Source organism: Danio rerio, chromosome 17 (genome assembly GCF_049306965.1).
Source record: "Danio rerio strain Tuebingen ecotype United States chromosome 17, GRCz12tu, whole genome shotgun sequence".
NCBI classification, from domain to species: Eukaryota; Metazoa; Chordata; class Actinopteri; order Cypriniformes; family Danionidae; genus Danio; species Danio rerio.
In genome coordinates, this window is record NC_133192.1 from 31,691,958 (window position 1) to 31,706,074 (window position 14,117).

The window sequence follows — 14,117 nt, forward strand, 5'->3', positions numbered from 1 at the left end:
TCCAATTTTTGTAAATTGATTTTCTTTGCTAATATTATACACAAAGATACTGCATGTGTGATATATTTGTCTCCTAAATCTGAGGTGTCTCCAAAAGTGCCTAATTTTGGCTCTGGTGACCTTATTCTGCAATGTTCAAGTGTGCTCGTTTTTGCAATTGTTTTAGACCTTTCGATTCACTTGCCTATGGGAGAAATGATAAGGAATAAAATAAATGGGAGAAAACAATCAAACTACTGGCTCTACAAACAAGTGTTTGCATGACTACATAAAACGTAGAACATATATAATAAGAAAATATCAGTTTGCAACATCAAGCAGCATTACAAGCTGTTTTTAACCTCCAAAAATGAATGGAAGTGAATGAGACCAGAAGTCTTGAGCCAAAAAGATTCAAATGGCTGCGCCCACTCGTACGCTGAGAACAAAGTAAATACTTTTTTTATGGCATGACCAGAATCAGTCTATATGCCTTTAAAGTTTTTACATTTATTGCACAATAAGCATACAATTGGGAAAATCTTATTTAATTGTACTTTTGAATAATGAAGACTGTAGATAACTTTAAACTGGATCAGTCTGTGTCTCGCATTGATAGAACAATCATGAATTTCGGAAAGATAATCTTCCCGTGACTCATCTGATATTTCTGTATTAAGCTCCTCCCACTCTTTCCTAATTTTGTCAGTGTAAACTTATATAACTTTAAAAAATATACATTAATTGTATAATAGCAATTAGCAATTTTTAAAGAGTAAAAGTAACACAGAAAAATTACTTAATTAAAATTAAACACCTCATTTATACATGAAATATATGTAATGTGAATGAAATATAAATAAGTTAACGTGACTTGTAAAACTAATTTGATTCAACCTAAAAATTTAAACTAACAATTTCTTTGTGTATTACTTTAGACCCCCCCCCCCCCCATTCTCTGTTTCAGAAAGCATCCATGCAAAAATCTGAGACAAAATCTTTGATCAAATGTCTCTTTAGATGATCCCGTCTGTTTTGTTTTACCCTGAATGTGTGCCAGTATTTGTTATATTTTACCAGATGGAGTGATTACGGTTACATTTTCCATTATTTGCCTGTTTTGATTTCATTAAAGAGGACAGGGCTTCACCTGCACTTCTGGTTTCATCATCATAAAAGAGAAAGAACAGAACCAAAGCACTGGGAATTAAAACAAATCTTTCTTTGCAGATTGTGTTCACAGAAAATGCCAAGGTTGTTTGGTTGTTTGTTTGTTTTGTGACAAGCCAAGCCAATGCCCAGCGGACGTTTACCCAGCCTCGTGCAGACACCTCTTGTACCGCACTGGATAAATCTTCCTCCAGGCAAAGTGTCTTGGGTACAATTTACAAAATCAACCTCGCTGTAATTAACATCTGGCATTTTTCCTAAGTAACTGCTATTTGCACTGAACGTGTGCCCAGCAAACACGCAGCATGTGCAGAAACGACCACAAGACATCACAACGATTAAGAAGCGATTTGGGTTTGGAAATGATCTGGACTAGAATGAGAAGTGCCTGTGAGGGAGGAATGAGGCGATGTGCTGATGTATAAGTAACATGTGCTTTGCTGTGAATAGAGCAGAGCTTTAGCTCATAGCAGGAGCGTCAGCCAAGACCAGAGGCCAGAAATGAGGCAGACACTGAGATTATACTTATTCATTTACTTTTCGGCTAAGTCCCTTTATTAATCAGGGTTCGCCACAGTGGAATGAACCGCCAACTTTCCAACATATGTTTTACGCAGCGGATGTCCTTGCAGCTGCAACCCATCACTGGCAAATCAACAACACATTCTCATTCACAACAATTTAGCCTACCCAATTTACCTATACCACATGTCTTTGGACTTGTGGTGGAAACCGCAGCACCCGGAGGAAACCCATGCAAACACAGGGAGAACATGCAAACTCCACACAGAAATGCCAACTGACCCATTCGAAGCTCTATTTTAACAATTTAATCTCAAAGTTTAAAACGCATGGCACAAAAGCATCAAGGGCATGTCTGAATCCACTTTTGCTATTTTAAAGGTGCAGTAGGTGATTGTCTTCAGAAGCATTTGTTGTTGTGCTGGTTGAAAGTCTCTTCACAGTCTAATAGTAATGATTAAAGTAAATGATCTAAATGTATTTATATGTATTTTTATAGTTTGGGTAAGGCATAAAACAAAAAAAAAATGTATATCCAATTTAATAGAGTCGGACCGACATATCTCATAATTCCGATGAGTAGCCCAATCTGTCTGTCAGCAAATGCAGATTTGAACAACTGCGCAGCCGTTTGTACGCATCTCCGCCGACCACCGCACGTTCACGAGAGAGAGAGCACGTGCGCACGATCGGTAAAAACATGCTGAATCAAAATTTTTTAAAAACCTGAATCAATATTGGAGTTACCTTTACACGCTGGAGAAAGGATGACACCATGTCTGAAGGATTTCTCTGAGACAGGTAGTGTTGTGTTTTAAAACTGTTTTAGCTTTACGCAAAGCTGATGTTACGTTAGTTGTTGTGGTTACAAATGGGTTATATCTAACAGAAGTATTGTTCAGCTACTAAAATCTTTCGATAAAAGATTGATAAGACTATTTTCAGTTTCATACGGGACCTTTTACAGCATTGATGATGTAGATTTTAATTAGTTCAAAAACAAAACACATGGAATCCCCGCTATTCCGCCTAGTCTCTCCGTATATTGTTTACCATGCAACTCTAAATATTTGCTCAGAAATAGCCTGTCAGTTTGGCTTGCACACTGTCGGACAAGCACTAGTCACTTTTAACACATTAGAGAGGTTTCTTTTGCGGTGCTTGTGTTTTAGGAGGCGTGGCTCTAGACGGCAGGGGAGGGACTGTGATTCAGAGATTTATGCTAAGCTGTTAGCATTGTGGAAGATCACCTACTTCACTTTTAAGGCTGAAAAAAATATGATTTGCGCCCTGGCACATGGTCTAACAGGCTTATTCTCTTTATGAGTTATGGGTGTCTTTTGAGCATAACAAGCATCAAACCAATCAGAGTCTCATCTCCCATTCTCTTTAAGAGTCAGTTGCATCATGCTACGGCGCATTTGTATGGAGCTAATAATATGCCAAAACAATCTGAATTTGAATTGTGTTAATATGAATTATTGACTAAATTTGAATTTTTATATGCTGTTAAAAATTGTTTTCAACTTGAATTTCTTAATTTGAACTTCTTAATTTGAATATCCTTATTTGAATTTCATAACTTGAATATTGAACATCTAAAATTTAAGACAATCAAATTTTTCAACGCTGATTTTTTTAAAGACGTATTTTTAAACTTCAAATATTTTGTGTTCTGAATTTATAGACTGCAAAAATCCAGTTTTATAAATACAGTTTCAAATTTTCAAGATGTAGAAACTCAGAACATAAAATTCAGTATTTTAAAATTCAAAACCAGAAATTCATATTGCGAAATTTAGATTCAGAAAAAAATAGGTCAGAGGTGATAAAAGGGAAGAGCAGTCGAACACAAAAATCTGAAGTGTGAAAAAACTGCTTGAAAAATTCAGTTGTCTCACATTTCAGATGTTCAATATTTAAGGTATGAAATTCAAATGAAGAAATTCAAAATCAAAACAATCTTTAAGAAATTACAATTGTCAATAATTAAAAATGAACACAATTCGAATTCAGCTTGTTTTGGCATATTATTAGCTCCACAGATTTGGTATTTACACAGCGGACTTCGTAAGTGAAAAAACTGAATGCTTTACTAGGTAGAAAACAGTTAAACAAACCATCTGCTGCACGAGGATAAAGAATGAATGAGCCGTCTCTATTCAGCCTCTTTTTCTTTACTTTTTCTCTTTACTTTACTACTTAACTTTCGTGGATAAGGAAACAGTGTTGTGGTAATAAATTATATCCAAACACACGTGGCACACCAGACAGCTGGACAAATCTAAACTTGTTTTTATTAAAACAAATATAAATATGAATTTAATAAATAATACGATTAATAATAACATTACACAAATGCAAATTGTCACGAATGAAACTGAACAATGGAGTTTGTTCTATTATTAAAACCTAAAATGAAAAATGTTTAAAAACAGTTTTAAATAAAATGTTAATTGTTTGATAAAACGTTTTCCTCTGTAGCTAGTAATGCATAGCCATGATTTTACAGTTTAAAAGCTTGCTTTTAAATCACATGGACACCTTATCCATCTTATTACAGTTGCTCAATCTAAAAAGGTATTTAACAGCTATCAACTATAAATGCTACACAAATGAGTAGTCTAAATTGATTTACCCTACACGTTTCTTATTACTCTTGTGTGCACCACTTACGTGCATCATTGCATATATTACCTAAGAGTTAAGAATGAAACCCTAATTCCCATTTCATTGTATTCCTTACCACACAGTTTCCTTCCATTCTCAAACCCAAGCCGAAATAAGCGGTACGAGGGCCTGATGCACACCTCCACACCCTTTGAGCAGGTGGCATATGGGACCAAGCACTTCCGAGACGAACACAAGGAGCTCCTCCAGGGGAAAAAGGTACACGTCTCGCTAGCATGCACATGTAGAACTGCCAAAACCCATTCAGTGTGCTGGCATGAATTGGGAAAGGGGTCTATGATGGTGGTGGGAGGGAGGGCTGGTGTTCTTTCTGAACCCATGCACTCCCTCCAAAACAACCTCCATGTTGAGCATCGCAAATTTGTCAAATTTGACAGCAATTTAATAAATACCCACAAGTAAATGAGGAGAAAAGGCTTTCTCCCCCCCTCAAAGTCCTCACATTAGGTAATTGACTGTGTCTCTGCTGAAGGCCGTTCATGGATGAGAGTTCTTTATTGGCTCTTACCAGCAGGCACTACCCTCTGCATCCAGCGCAATTGCCCGGAAATACCTCCTCCGGAATGAAATAAATAAGAGAGCCCTACTGCTGACACCGCTCATGTATGCTTGGCTGATACTAGATGTGGCGACTCCGTTCCGCTCTGCCTTTTAATTGTTCTCTCTATGGCATACAATTTTGGATCTCTCCCTCTGTCTCTTTTTTTAAGTTAACATTTAAAGTCGGAATTTTCAATCAAAGTATTAAGTCATGAGTTTGACTTTTTGTCATAATTACGATAGGTATGTAGTCGTATTAGTACAGTATGTCATAATTTTGACTTTTAAATCAGATTTTTGATTTGTCATCGTTTCAATGTTTAGTAATAGTTTTTAGTTTTTCAATAGTTTTAAATGTTACATTAAAGTAATTTAATGAAAAACTGTACAGTAACTTAATATAAGTCATTGTTTTGACAGTCATACTTGATTTTGTTTGTCAATTTTAACATTATCTATATCTTGCATCACTTATCGAGTCACCATTTTGAATTATTGAGATTTTTGTGATTATGCATTGTGTCATACTTTAGTCAATATCAAATGCTTGTCCTGCAGTTTTGCCTTTTAAATGATAATTTCAGCATCATCATTTTGACAGAATGACGTTTTTTTCTCATAATGAGTTTTGATTGATGATTTAAGACTTTTTATGATTTTTTTTTTCTTATGTACCAAATTCGGTTATACTATTATTTGGGGCTGTGCGATTAATCGAAATCGAATCGCAATTTGAAACACTGCGATTAGCTAATGAAATGTATTTCTATAATTTATTTCCTCTGCCCAGAGCAAATACGTGACTGCCGTCTGTGTGTGATAATCTTACTAGCAATTGAGAGAGCACAACTGAGTGATGAGTGTCTTGTTAAAAAGTCAAGCAACAGCAAACTACAATTTCAGCCAGTGGTTTCAGCCATGTTACTTTGCTGAGTGTTCTGTATATTAATATAATTATAATTTTTTTATATATAATAATAAGCTATTATTTCCCTCATTTGAGTTTAACTTGTTTACAGAAATGTAGAGTCATTTTATTTGTGTTTACTGTTTATAGGGGGTCTCATAGAGTGTCTCATTTCTGAATATTTAAAATGTTTAAGTAAGTTAATATCTTTAAGTTCTTTTGTTAACCAACACTCGCTGCATTTTTGCAGTAAGAAGGTATGATACAGATTATTGAGCTAAAGCTTGACTGCAAAATTAAATCGCAAATCAAGATCGCAATATTTAATATTTTCCCCCAATCGTACAGCCCTACTATTAGTAGTATTTTTAATAATAATAATAAAAATAATTCCTTACATATATTTAGTGCTTTTCTGGACACACGCTAATGTAATGCTCCTCTTCCACCACCAGTGTGCATCCACCTGGATGATGCGACAGCAGCCATATTGCGCTAGACCGCACACCACACACCAGCTGATTGGTGGAGAGGAGACAAAGTGATGAAGCCGATTATGATATGGGGATGATTAGGAGGCCATGATGGACAGAGGCCAGTGGGCAAATTTGGATAGGATGCCAGGGTTTAACCCCTGCTCTTTTTCGAAGGACATCCTTGGATTTTTACCGACCACAGAGAGTCGGTTTAACAGACCTTGGTTTAACGTCTCATCCAAAAGATGGCACTCACTGAGCAGTCCCCTTGACTATACTGGGGCGTTAGGACTCACAGACCACAGGTTGAGCGCCCCCTGCTGGTCTCATTAACACCACTGCAGGCAGCAACCTAGTTTTCCCATGTTGTCTCCCTTCCAGGTACTGACTGGGCGCAGCCCTGCTTAGCGGGCGACCATGTGAGTGTTGCAGAGAGCTAGCTGCCTACATTTTTTTTATTTTCCATTTAAATGCAATTTTAATTTGAAAGATTTAGTAGATGTGGCAGGGACATCTGAAAGGGAAGGGACCCTTTTCACATTTCTGGCTTTCTCAGAAGCGGAAGTCATCATAGTTGTGTAAACTTAGAGCGCGGTGAATGGGAGAGTACAACAAATATTTTTATTTACAATTCTATTCACTAAAATAATAAAAGAAAAACTCCACGATGGTGTTATCAAGACTTTCAGAAAAAGGAAAAAAAACTGCGAGCAGCCTGCGCCTCACTCAAGCGGGCATTTGTTTTTTGTAATTTGATTCAAAGATGATATAATAGATACATATGCATATAAATAATCATACACTTTTCAAAAATCTAAATATTTAAAACAACTTATTTAACTATTTATTTTGTACTAAAAAAAGTATTTAAGATGATGATGACCATTAAACGAGTCATAACAATCTTGTAAAAACCGTCTATAGAAATCATCAGGTCATGGCATGAAATAAAAAAATCAAGTTTCACACCTCGTTTCACCATTTATTCCATCTCTTAATACATCTCAGGTTAAAGATGTGTACTGTACGCTTCTGTTGGATTCTTTTGAAAAGTAGCCCAGCAGGTCTTGATTTATACATGATGGTTTGAGGCTGGTGCTCGTGGCGTCTGACAGTAATGAAGACTCAGCATAACGAGCGTGTCTATGATCAACATAATTGATGTGGCAGAGGACACCATATTAGGGATTATCACTGATCCATAGCTAAACAGGAGGCAAACCCTAAACCCCAGGGGTGATTCCCCTTCCACAAGAGCTTTACCACATACACTACTGTTTAAAAGTTTGTGGTCAGTAACATTTACTTTACTTGTCTATTGAAAAAAATGTAATAAGTAAAAGGTTGTACTGATATGTACATATAAGAGGATGTTCTGATGTTTTATCTTACTTAGCAACCTGTTTTAAATCACATAAAGAAGTTGGCACTTCAGTTATTTTAAAAAAGTAGAACCTTCCCTTTTTTCTTTCTTTTTTTAAAAATATCGCAATTAAATATTTTCCCCATATTGCGCAATCCTACTATTAGTATTTTTCTATTTTCCATTTAAATGCAATTTTGATTTGAAAGATGTAGTAGATGTGGCAGGGACATCTGAAAGAGAATGGACCTTTTCACATTTCTGGTTTTCTCAGTAGCGGAAGTCATCATAGTTGTGTAAAATTAGAGCGCAGTGACTGGGAGAGTACAACAAATATTTTTATTTACAATACTATTTGCTGAAATAATAAAAGAAAAACTCCAAGATGGTGTTATCAAGACTTTCAGTAAAAGGGAAAAAAATGTGAGATTGATTACATTTATCCTTTTTGTCTATTGAAAACAAAAATTAAATAAGTAAAAGGATGTACTGATATGTTTTATCTGTTTTAAATCACATAAAGATCAGTTATTTTGGAAGGGTAGAATTTTCTCTTATTTCTTTCTTTCCTTTTCTTAATTCCTTTATATTATTTAATATGAATATTTATATATTCTATTTTAATATTATACATGTAGTTTATAGAACCTAAATGTTTATACATGTGATGGGTTATGTTTGTTTGTTAATAAAGAAGAAAAGGTTCAAATCTATCTGTGCAGCACACTCAAAAAAGGACTTTTGCTGCTTATTTAAGCTACTTATTTAATAGTTGAAACAACACAATTCAAGCTTTTTTGGGGACAACTTAATTGCTTTTTGTTCAGTCTACTTAAATTTGTAAAAACCATCAAAGTTGATTTAATTGATTTGTGTTGGGACGTAATGAAGAAACTTTGTGGAACCCAGCATTTTTATTTTATTTTTATTTTTTAGTGAATGTTTCATACACTGTAAAAAAATACAGGGTTTTACTCAACAATTCATTCATGTTGTCCCAACACAAATCGATTAAGTTAACTTAACAAATTGTCAAAAAGTGTTTTGAACATAAAACAATTAAGTTGTCTCAAAAAATCTCAAGAATTGTGTTGTTTCAGCTCATTTTAAATTAGTTTGAACAAACTGCAAAAAAAAAAATGTGTGTGTGTGTGTATCTACAGTAACATGTTCAATAAAAACACTCTTGAGAAAAAAAAAGAATCAAGCTGCTTTAGATTTGTTTTTGATAATTTGTAATGTTTACTGAATTGCTAGAATGATTAAAACACGATCATTTGACTAAAAATATATTTAAAAAGAAAAAAATTTCTTTAAAAACAATATTTATGTTTAACTAGTATTCAGAAATATAAAAAACACCTTTCACACTAATGTTATTACTGACATATTATACTTACTTTGGTGAAATATAAGAACACATTGAGATTGATATATTCACATAAAATATGTACGTTTTAGTCATTTGAATGCTCTTTTCCTTTTGCCCTAATATTTATTTAATTTCAAATTACAAAAAATGATGTTAGTTCATTACAACAACCCTGGTTCCCATAATTTTTTTAAACTTAAGCTATCATATGAAAAGGCTTGAAACCGCAACCAAATACAATTTTGTTCATGCCATTCTTTCATTTGATCTGTTGGCACACGGCAGGCTCATTAACCCTTAGCAAAGCTGCCTCGGTGTCTGTAATTAATGCAAGCGGCTCATGTAACGTACGAGCAGCATTTTTGCTTTGAATGGATTATTTTGATGAGTTATCTGGAAGAACCCGCTCATTCTCTTCCACCTCATCATCAAGGAACTCGTCCGCTCCTCTATCGCTGGGTGCGTTTTGCTCATCTAATTTTTTTGTTTGCTTATTTATTAACATGCTTCTCTGAAGAGTACTGTTTGATTAATCAAAATGCATTAGACTTGTAAGAGAGTAATGTACTCCAAAAGATGCCCTCCATTTAACCCAGGTCAGCCAGAGACCCAGACGCCAGAGGCACTGATGTCCCCCTGAGAATTGCAGGCGTTTAAATGATGCCACTCTCCATGGGTTTGATTCAGGTGTTAGATTTATGCAAACTATGGTGAAAATATGAATCGTTGTCTTATACACTAGAAAAAAAATTATTTGGATTTACTACATTTTTTAAGGTAAGTGGTGGCAAACTTTATATGCGCTGGTTTTAAACAAACTAATTAAATTTTGTAATGTTCAACTTAAATTTTTGTTTAAATTGAACCCATATGAATTTCTTGCAACCACTTACCTTAAAGAAAATCCAGTAGTAAATCCAATGAATTATTTTTTTCAGTGTTTAACAAAACACTAGTCATATTTATGTATATATAAATGTTATGTTATTATATTATTTATTATTTTATTTTGTTATGTAATTATTTATCATATTATGAAGTATTTTGAAATTTTCCACAAGTCAATATTGATATTGAAATATTGAAAAAAAAATCATATTAATTAATAATAGATTAATAAAAAGATTGTCACATGAACCTGTGTCTTAAAAAAATGTCTGCCATGGAGTATTTTTAAAATATTTTAATGTTTATTTTTTATGTAAATATGCATTCATTTTATGTAAATATAATTTTATGCAAATATAACAATATTAATAATTAATTTAATGTATTTATAAATAAAAAATGTCAATGAAATCGTTTAATAAGGTTGAAAATATAAATCGCAGTCTCATATAAAAAAACACACTGTCTGCCAATGAGTACATTTTACATAGAGGAATTTTCGGATTCATTGTAAGTAAATATTATGAATTGTAGATTACAGATTATCAATAATAAAAATATTATTATGTTTAGGTTATTAAAATCTTCCTGTAAAAGAGAAAACATGCATTTCGTGCTAGATATGATACAGATATGTTATGTGGAGAAGATCTCTAATTTCTCTCCGGAAAAGCTTGGTCCCTTGATGACGGTCCTGCGCTTTGAAATATAAATTGATTCTAAAGAGGAAATTAGATGGCACTTATTACACTGTCTAACTAGTAACCCAGTGTCATTTGTCTGTGGTTTGATAAATGTTTCACATTTGCCTACCTCTGACGCTCACCGATGAGAAATACGTTGCATGCGACTCTTTTTTTTTTTTTTCTAAAAAATAAATCTCCTAAGCTGCTCACTTTTTTCCCTTGCATTGACTCGCATGAAGATAATGATGGATATGGTAATTTCCAAGTGCATCTCTGATTTAATTATAGCCATTCTCTTTTTCCTTTCTTTTCTATTCATTTGTTCACCCCACACCTTGAGATGTGTTATTTCTCAGATTAACATGTCTTAACCTGAAAGCAGTGCTTGGTGATTTATCTCAATTGTGGAGATAAAAGGAAGTGATGCAGGAAGGATTACAGAGGCTTCAGACACGCTTAGATACATAACTAATGAACTTTGCCTCTGATATTTGAATCTAGGCTCTTTTTTTATAAAGGCCTTTTGAGGTCCTTTTCTCCCCTTTAAGCACAGAAGCCAATTTAAAACTAAACTTTTGTCCCCTAACTATGCAAACTTAAAAATTATGCCATGTGTCCACCAAAGCATTTTATCCTGAGGCAAGTTGTTTTGAACATACACTCACCGGCCACTTTAATAGGTACACAAAATTTCTAATAAGCCAATCACATGAATGCAACTCAATGCATTTTGGCATGTAGACATGATCTAGACGATCATGAGGCGATCTTGAGGCGGATGGGGTACAGCAGCAGTAGACCACACCGGGTGCCACTCCTGTCAGCTAAGAACAGGCAACTGAGGCTACAATTTGCACAGGCTCACCAAAATTGGACAATAGAAGATTGAAAAAACGTTGCCTGGTCTGATGAGCTTCCATTTCTGCTGCGACATTCAGATGGTAGGATCAGAATTTTGCGTCAACAACTTGAAAGCATGGATCCATCCTGCCTTGCATCAATGGTTCAGGCTACTGGTGGTGGTGTAATGGTGTGGGGGGTATTATTTTGGCACACTTTGAGCCTGTTAGTACCAATTGAGCATTGTGTCAACACAGCCAACCAGTATTGTTGCTGACCATGTCCATCCCTTTATGACCACATCTTCTGATGGGTACTTACAGCAGGATGACGCACCAAGTCATAAAGCGTGAATCATCTCAGACTGGTTTCTTGAACATGTCAATGAGTTCACTTTACTTAAATGGCCTCGACAGTCACAAGATCTCAATTCAATAGAGCACCTCTGGGATATGGTGTAACGGGAAATTCGCATCATGGAAATCATCTTGTCATAATAGACCAAAATCTCTGAGGACTATTTCCAGTGCCTTGTTAAATCTATACCACGAATGATTAAGGCAGTTCTGTAGGCAAAAGTTGTACCTGGTACTAGTAACGTGTACCTAATAAAGTGGCCAGTGAGTGTATATATAGTTAAAAAAATGTTCCAATTTACATTTGAATGTGATTTTATCACTGTCATGATTGAGCCTGCTGTCCAATCACAGTGGAGGAGGGACGTGACAAACACTACTCTAAAAGACGTGATATTGAAATGATTTTGCTTTATACTGTGCTGGTGTTTTTAGTCGAAGATGAACTGGTATCTGTTCTGTGAACTGGTATGTTATTGCAGGTATTCTGTGTCATAAACTAAAGCTATATTTTAACAAGAAAATACACTCTAAAAACTGTAAAATTCAATCAATGTGTTCAAAAAAAATGTTTTATATCAGGGGATTTCAAAGTCTCAATTCAAAGGTCCAAATCAGAATTTTCATCAATGTCAAAAGTGTGGAAAAATTTGTTTAAAACAAAATCTGTTTTTAATAAAGATGCAAATACATAAATGAGCTGTTTAAAAAATGATGTGTCTTTTGCATTTACAAAAACATTGACAAGGGACACTTAACTTTCTTTTTAAAAACTTGAATTTTAAAAAATAAAATTAATACAGTCGATTCATTCTGCTGTGGTGACTAAGCCGAAGGAAAATTAATGAATTATTAAAGAATAAATACATACATTTTTATGACAATAACACAACCACAGGCAGGCAAACGTAACATGGTGCAAAATACAGAACAGTTTAATGTGAAAAATGGCACTGTCCATCAGTCTCATTACAAATCAAACAAAAAAGGTTTTTGCTGAATTGGAGAAAAAGTGAATGCATACATCTCTGTTCAATCATCTTAGAAAACTATTTTCTTCATCAACTTTTCTTTCCTGAAAACTGACATCCTTACCCATTCAAATGTTTACTGCGATGAGGAGTGTCACCTGGTCACTACAAACATAATACGCTGACTGTATGTGATGACAAATACGTCACACAAAAAAAGTCACACTTTATTTTGATGGTCCGTTTGTTGAATTTAAGTTTCACTGCATCTACATGCCAACTAATTCTCATCAGATTATAAGTAGACTGTTCGGTTGGGATTAGGGTTGGGGTTAGTGTAAGTTAACATGTACTTGCAAAGTTTCTTATAGTCAGTTAAATGCCAATTGATATAAACAGACACTCTACTAATAATCAAATGGACCATCAAAATAAAGTGTTACCAGATAAACTTTAAATATCGCCTTTAGTTTAATTTCAGACCATTGTCTCAAAAACATTAAAAACTAATACAAGGTGTTACTAAGATGACAATTTAAAATGCATTTATCAAAGCCAAACATGTAATCCCTCACACAATTACTGCATTTAGAATTATTACATTTTAAAATCATTACATTTTTTAAAATGTTACCATTTAAATTGAAGAAGTGGCATTTACTTTGAACATTTTAATTGGTATTGTTCTTTTATCCTTTTCACTGACCGAACTTAAATTCTCAGTTTAAAGTTTTAAATATAGTTAGATTCATTACAAATACACAGGAGCAGAATATGTTTGGCATTTCCAAGCTATGCAGAATGTATGGAAGCACTATTTAATTCAGTACATATAAAATGCCTGCTATTTAAGGCAGTGAGCTCATTTGATTAAAGATATTCTTAAAATATAATGTGCATTTTAAAACAAATAAATAAATAAAAAAAGAACAAATTGAGGTTAAAATGACATTAGTCCATGATTCTCTGAAATAAATATCAGAGTTTACACTGTTGGTCAGTTTTAGTTAACTGAAATCTACAAGTGAGTGTAAAAAATGTGCTTTAAATTTCTGATTCTAATTCTCGTAGCTGAAGCAGCATCTTTAAATAGAATGAATAAAAGCAAGCATTGCATTGATGTGAGATTTTTCAGATGTGAAGTGACGATTCTCAGCGGTGTGTTGTCAGGCAAGTTTTGGATCAGAAGTGATGCGGACAGACAGAAAGGCACGGGGTCTGTGCTTTTCCCTCTCCTCTGTAATTAGTGAATTAGTTAATCGCCCCTTGACAAGGATGACCCTTCATCAGGCTGTTTGCCGGCCACTGACTAGCCGGCCCAGCCATCTGATTTTGCATCATCACCAGAGATTCGAA

General features: G+C 34.4%; 1 protein-coding gene across 7 annotated transcripts in view; it reads left to right on the forward strand.

Annotated features, from left to right (window-relative positions):
- Nucleotides 1-14,117, forward strand: part of spata17 (spermatogenesis associated 17) — a 64,326-nt gene that overhangs the window by 34,039 nt on the left and 16,170 nt on the right. For 3 of the 7 annotated variants that reach the window (NM_001142264.1, XM_073927611.1, XM_073927612.1), the window contains 1 exon segment: nt 4,425-4,560. In NM_001142264.1, the coding sequence (NP_001135736.1) occupies nt 4,425-4,560 (136 nt within the window). 7 annotated transcript variants of the gene reach the window in all.